The sequence below is a fragment of the Limulus polyphemus genome, unplaced genomic scaffold (genome assembly GCF_000517525.1).
Source record: "Limulus polyphemus unplaced genomic scaffold, Limulus_polyphemus-2.1.2 Scaffold5527, whole genome shotgun sequence".
Lineage (NCBI taxonomy): Eukaryota > Metazoa > Arthropoda > Merostomata > Xiphosura > Limulidae > Limulus > Limulus polyphemus.
In genome coordinates this window covers 21,068-28,120 of record NW_013671137.1, presented here as the reverse complement: position 1 = coordinate 28,120, position 7,053 = coordinate 21,068, and the positions used below count along the sequence as shown (strand labels likewise).

At 30.1% G+C, this 7,053-nt stretch overlaps 1 protein-coding gene across 1 annotated transcript in view; it reads right to left on the bottom strand.

The window, feature by feature from the left end:
- Positions 1-929: 929 nt before the first annotated feature.
- The window catches only part of LOC106472690 (5'-AMP-activated protein kinase subunit gamma-1-like), a 24,289-nt gene continuing 18,165 nt past the window's right edge, over positions 930-7,053 (bottom strand). Inside the window, exons 12-15 of the mRNA XM_013933342.2 lie at positions 5,726-5,797; positions 5,205-5,279; positions 4,341-4,434; positions 930-2,343 (exon numbers count right to left, since the gene is read on the bottom strand). Coding sequence (XP_013788796.2) covers positions 2,246-2,343; positions 4,341-4,434; positions 5,205-5,279; positions 5,726-5,797 — 339 coding nt within the window. The 3' untranslated portion in view covers positions 930-2,245. The remainder of the gene's footprint in view (positions 2,344-4,340; positions 4,435-5,204; positions 5,280-5,725; positions 5,798-7,053) is intronic.

The following is a 7,053-nucleotide window of genomic DNA, read 5'->3' as shown; positions in this document are numbered from 1 at the left end:
TAGCGGTCTTACAAGCTCATCTTCAGACATACTATCTATTATTACATAGATAACGAAACTCTCCCAAGTTGTAAACTAGTCATTACCCAAAGAGGAGTGGTTAGGCAATCAATAATCTGTTTTTATCTATACTTTATTTACGTGTACACTGAATTCTCTTGCTAAATATTAGTTGGAATACATCACGACAAAAGAACAAATGATTGTTATGCACAGATTGGCCAAAATTGTAATCACCTTAAAATATTTAAATATTATTGCGCGGCTTTACTATTTTAACATTATTTACAGTTTTAATTTTTAGCCATTGTTTGTGAAAAAAAAGACAACGTGGTTAAATTTCATACACCTAAAGCGACCATTTATATGAAAAAGAGAAAAGTATTTCAATTGAAATATTAAAACTATGTAAAATTCTAATAGGAACATGTTTTTTCAAGATTGGATTACACACATATGTCAAATCCTACATCACGAATTACGCCCAAATCTGCCAATAAATAACTAGCGATGTTAGTATGGACTCACGTTTTTTTAGTGCATAGGCCTTGTAGATCATTGCTGCAAAGCAAATATGTTTAATTTGATTAAAGTATCTTAATGTTTTATGAATTCAAAACGATTATTGTCTGTTTGTTAGTAAAGCACAAAACTACACAATGGGCTACGTGTACTGTGCCCTCCGTGTGTCGAAACCCGATTTTTAACATTACAAACCCTCAGACTTACCACTGAGCCAACGGGGTGGATGGGGGGCAATTATTTGTCGTAAATGAAGAATGTAGATTTAATAACTTTAACAAGGTGGTTCATTGTTTAAAAATTACAATGCTTTAAGCTTAGATATTGGTAAACTGTAATTTATAAGATGTAATGAAGGTTTATTAAAACTTTTAGAATATTACTATTAGAAGTAACTATAACTTATATCATTGTGCTACACAGATGTTTAATTCCTTGTGCTCTATAATTGATAAAAAACAAACAATCTAAGTACAATACAAAGTTTTTCAATAATTAATATACACACAGTTTATATACAATGAGGACCAACATTTGTTTAACGTGGAAATAAAAAGCAAATAAACAAAAACTATTTTGCTTAGTTGAACAACTACCGAGTAAACTCTAAAACAGTTTAGGCCTAAGTCCAAGAAATAAATCATTCTCGATCGTGGTATCTCTAAGTCTAAGAAACATTAATTGCAAGTTTGTGTTTGCTTTTCTGGTATGAATATGACAAAAAATGACTTTTCTCAATTAAACATCTCCGATAAGATACATTGCATAGCTAGGCCTAAAGTAAAATTTATAAGTGCATTAAATGAAACCAGTAAGCAACTACAAGCTTGATCCGAAGAATGTTAGAACACAACATTAAAATCCAATTATTGAAAGAAAATTTTAAAGCACACATACCTTCTAGTAAGATACAGAAAAAGTATTGATTCAATCTATTGTTGTGGGCTATATTATCAATGCTTTAATTCGGATGTTAGCTAGATGGCGTTAAGATCAAATAACTTTGTGGGAGTAGGCATAAAATACTTAGAATATTCTAGATTTAATTGAAAAACAATCTAGTAACTTCAATAAATAACTAGAATGAGACATCAGATATAAATACGAGCGGGCCAGTGAATTGAAATTAGTAGTATATTAGCATATTTTATTTTTAGTTGGTATAGTTCCAGCCATCCATTGAAGATCTAGTTCTAGTGTAGTATTGAGTTAAGTGTTAGTTATTGCGTTACTCACTTGTGTGATCGACCAGCATGAAATAGTACACGTTTATTTCTACGTCTGTCGTTGTACAATTAACATTGTATTTCCGTTTGAGCATCATTTATAAACTTAGGCCTACAAGTTACAACTGTGTACAAGTTATACTGATACTAGCCAATGTTAAGGAGGAAATAAACAGATTTTTTTTATCCCTATATGGTTTAGACTTGGCTTTATTTTCATTAAATAATTTAAAAGAACCCACCCAATGAAAGAACAAAGTTGCAACACTATATTAGTTACTGTAAGATAGTGCGTACAACAGAATCCTTAACTAAAATGAACTAAGCCTTAATTCAACAGTAATAAATGCAACACGTTTAAATATCTATTTGGCAAATGGTTGCCAGTTTTTTTATGGCAAAATGCAATGATGTATTTCAAACACTGTCCATTTTAAAAAGCATTAATATATATATATATATATATTCAAATATAATCAGTCAACTAATGTTGCCCATCATTTTTCTATTCTATTACTCTGCTCGTTGTAATTTGACTCTGTTAAAGTATCTTTTTTGAATGGGCATTCTTCCTTCTTCGTAGTTTTTTCTTCCCCTGTGAAAGAAATTCCAATAAAAGAATTACAATTAGTAAATGTTAGTTTCGTTAACACTAATTAATTTAATAGAAGATTAAATACATAGAATTACTTTTTTTAAATTCAACTAAAAGAAGTAAAAAATATTATTTTATCTTTTGAATTTTATGGAAAGGAACATGATGGTCAAAGTTTTAAACATCTTTTCTACTAATATTTTATAATAATGAAAAAAAAAAGGGTCGTGATACCTAAGTAATCAATGTGTGAAAAGTGTTTTAATTCAGAATATTATAATATGTTTCAAAAACTAGGTAAGTAACACGAGGATTTTTGTTGTTTAATAAAAATATCTATTTTTACACAGTTGAATATATAAGAACATCTCTTAGCCTGATGTAAAAGATCATCATTATCATTAGTCCTTCGAGTGAGAATATATCTTACAATACACTATAGACTACCATACAAAATATCTTGGCTTTTTTTGGATAGTTTTTGTACACACTGTATCTTCACTTTATAATAGGGTTACAATATACCATAAAAACGAAGGATACACTGAAATCTAACGTGAACTTATTTTTTAGTATATGTTGTATAGGTTATTGAAGCAAGGTACGCAAAGTAATACAATTATTATAAAAGATACACACAATTACATCTGTAAAATCCATTTTTTGGATTGATTGGATCACAAATACCTCATACAGGAGAAAAAATGAGATTCAGGATTTCGAGTGGGACCCAAATAATGTTTAATCAACCTTAAAACACTGCTAACCATCTCTAATTTAGCAGTGTAAGACTAGAGGGAAGGTAGCTAGTCATCACCAACCACTGCCAACTTTTGGGCCACTTTTTTTACCAACAAATAGTGGGATTGACCGTCACATTATAATGCTCCCACCGTTGAAAGGGCGAGCATGTTTCGTTGGACGGGGATTCGAACCCGGTAATATAAGTAGAGTCATTCTCAAAGTACCGAAAATGTAAAGACTGGGTATACAATTAATTGATTTTCAAACTCAAGGAAAAATGGTTTAAGGTAATTTCTTTTAACCCTAGAACTCCAGCTTTACTTGGGGTCACTATAACCCCATACCACCTGGTGTTAATAATTGAAAATTTAATGTTGGCAGTCTAGGGTTAATAGGTGAAAACAATAACTAGAATAATACGATTTTATATTACCTTACATCCTACAGTATTATGGTGATGATAACTTTTAAGAATTTTTTTCAGATGTTTTCTAATTAATTATGTAAATTTAATAATAAATCCCTCTCAAATACTTGATATAAATAGCCTATCACACACATATTACCTCCATGATAATGAGGTTTGAACACTTGAAAAAAGGCCTTATAACCAGTAGTTAATGGAGATGTTTAAGTTACAAAAAATACTTATTTTTTTCATTGCTTCATTGAAACCTGGGCTGTTGGGATGATAAAATATCTTGGGATGATTTCCTTAATGGGTGCAAGGTTAAAAAGGTTAAATTTTATCAATAATAACATAGATTGTTACACAGTTTAACCTTAATAGGAAAACATTTATAATGTATTAGAAACTGAATGCACAGAAATATAGACAAGAACAACAAAAGGATTTCCATTTTTATAAACATAAATAAAATAACGACCTACATCTCCAGAATGGAACTTTATTAGCTCAATATTTTGCTATTAAAACTTTTTCAGGTGCTGTCGATTTCCTACCAGTTAACTACTCCAGTTTAATCTAAATTTGGATTTAACTGGATTAGTGAACTGGTAAGAAATCGATAGTTCCTGACGTAGCTGTAATAATGAAATATTGAGCTAATAAAGTTACATTCTGGAGATATAGGTCGTGATTTTATTTATGTTTGTAAAAATGTATCGTAATAAACTCCACTTTGCATTAAACAAAGTCAAGAATAAAAGGAGATCCCTCTATGTCTCTGGTCACCATTACGTTTATGAGCGGAAAAACAAAAGTATCCATAAAACTACAGTTTTAACCCTACCTGCTGGTTGAAGTATGAACAGTTTCAATATGTCTGAAAGGGAAACCATGCCAACAACATGGTCATCTTGATCAACAACTACTAGCCTGTGCACCTAAAATAGAATTATAGACTTCAGCTACTTCAACATAGAAATATAAAAGAAAAATACAAATGCACATACAAGCCAACTATAATTATTCTGGTAATACAATGCCATATAATGCACTTTAATGAAAAAACAAACAAACAACAAAACATGTTATACCTTTATTTTTATTCATGCTATTTGGTGCAAGTAGAAAAATAATAATCCTACAAAGTTTATCATACACAATTTTTTAAAAATTTATAATAATTTAATATGCTGTCCAAAAACAATAGGAAACTTTGAAGTTTTATCCAACGGGTGTCGCACATTTTTTTCGAGTTATTCAACTATTTAGATAACTTGTAAAATATTATAGAGCTCACCATCATCAGAGTTCATGAAAATGGTTCAATCCATTGAAAAAATTAACTGTTCCAGTTTGTACCAAGTGTACTAGTTAGTGGTCTTTTAATAATGCTTTGACGATGAACACTGACATAGGCCAAAAAAGAACAACTGTTGTATAAATTTAAAAAAAATATTTCATCATTCAAATAAATTCTTACATTAATATTTGGCAAAGAACATACTAGTTAATAAATTAGAAAATACAATAACGGCAACTCTTACTTTAGTTTTATTCTGTGAGTTGGAAAATTGTGATTTGAAGTAATAAGTGTACTTTAATATTTAATCATTTGTTTAATTTAAATTTCATTAACAATTTGATTTAAATAAAAACAAATTCATCTGGTTCCCAACCACTACAATGACGTGAATTTCATTAATCGTACCTCAGCTCTCACTATCCTTTCCACTACAACTCCAAGTGTATCATCTGTTTTACATTTCAATACTCCCTCAAACCACTGCAAAATAATAAAGATTATACTAATAACAACACTGCAAAGAGGTTCTCATCAACATTTTTTTCACACTTTCCATGTGCTATTTAAAAATAAATAAATTTATATTTAGTTTTCAAATCAGTAAAGGTAATCAAGTTTCATACATTCGCTTGTTAAGAATTAGTTGTAATGGTTCACAATTACAGCTGAAAACTCATTAATAAAGTGTGTTTACATGATTCAGAACGTTGAATTTTGGTTCTTTGCTGCTAAAGATACATTTTTATTTCTCATTAAACAGAGATCAAATAGTCTATATTTCGATGAATTAAAGTCGATAGTTTTCTTAACTATTGAACACTTCCTGTACAACAAACTGTAATTTCTTTACTAAATGCTCATGGAATATACTATCCATGCTGTATAAAACTAGGTAATGCATGAAGGTGATAATTAGTGACACTAACCTGATCTCTGTGCTCTAATGCCTTCTTCACAGTTATGTCCAAGTTATTATAAGTTTTTTCAATTGCAAGATTCTGTAATATGAAAAAGATTTATAAATAAATTTGATAATTAGAAGTTTGGTAATTTGACAATTACTTAGTAAAAAACAATTTTATGTTTGGCCGTTACTTTATCCACAAATATATCATACTATTTAACAAGAAGATTTTGTATGGCTTACACCCATTGTTGACGTGTCTTATTGAGCATCATGATGATTGTTGTGAGGATACAGATGTTTATATATTTTTTAAATATATATATATATATATTAAAGACGTTAATTATATGTGAAAGATACCCGAGAATACAGCAGTACTCTGCTATATTCAGAAAAGGCTCTTACAAAATCCCAGACCTGAACTGTATTTGACTGATACAGCCATATCTTATCTACACACGGCAACAGTTTCTCCAGATCAGAACTAACCATATCTGGCCCAAGTATGGGGTTATATGTTTATTCTAAATCTGATGGATACACCTTCCAGATATGGCCCCTACCTTACCCAGGTCTGATAACGTGGATTCCATATCCGTCCTTATCTACTTTGTTTCAGGCAGACCTGACCTCATTTATGCATTGATGGTTTCAGATGTGCATGCATCCTGCCGATATCCGATGTCTGTCAGAAATTGACCCATCCTGCCCAGATTTGATTATTGTCAGATTTGGTTCATACATATCGAATTCCTTATATAAGACAGATCTAATGTTCTAGGTATGAATCAGATCTGATTTTTTGTAATGCGGATACTAAAAATAAAAAGGTGGTGATTTTAAAGTTTTCAAAATTAAAAATCAACAAAAGAGGATGACCCTTCTAAAACTACCCATCGTTCATAATTAAAAACAAAGAAGTTTTGTAAAGCAGTTTCACGCCAATTTAAAACAATTCTCTCATGTATACTGTAGTTGAAGGTAAAGAAAATTTATAAAATGCTAATTTGTATCATATATCTATTTTTTAAGGCAATATCAAAGGCCTGGTGCTGCCATAGAACAAATGAATGGTGATTCTTACATTTATGATATATATAAAATGTATCAAAAATGAATAAAAAAACACAAATAAATTACTAATTTCTAAGGGGTTTCAAGATCGTTTTACTTTACGAGATAGTAAACTAAATAAATTTAGGTACGCGAATAATGTTATGACATTTTGTTATATATATACAAATTACTAATCTTATACTATGTAACCATGACTAAATAATGTGACAAGAATGACTGCACTCTGATTGTTCTGTTGTGTGTAATCACGATAAAGCTAGTTTGACGGAG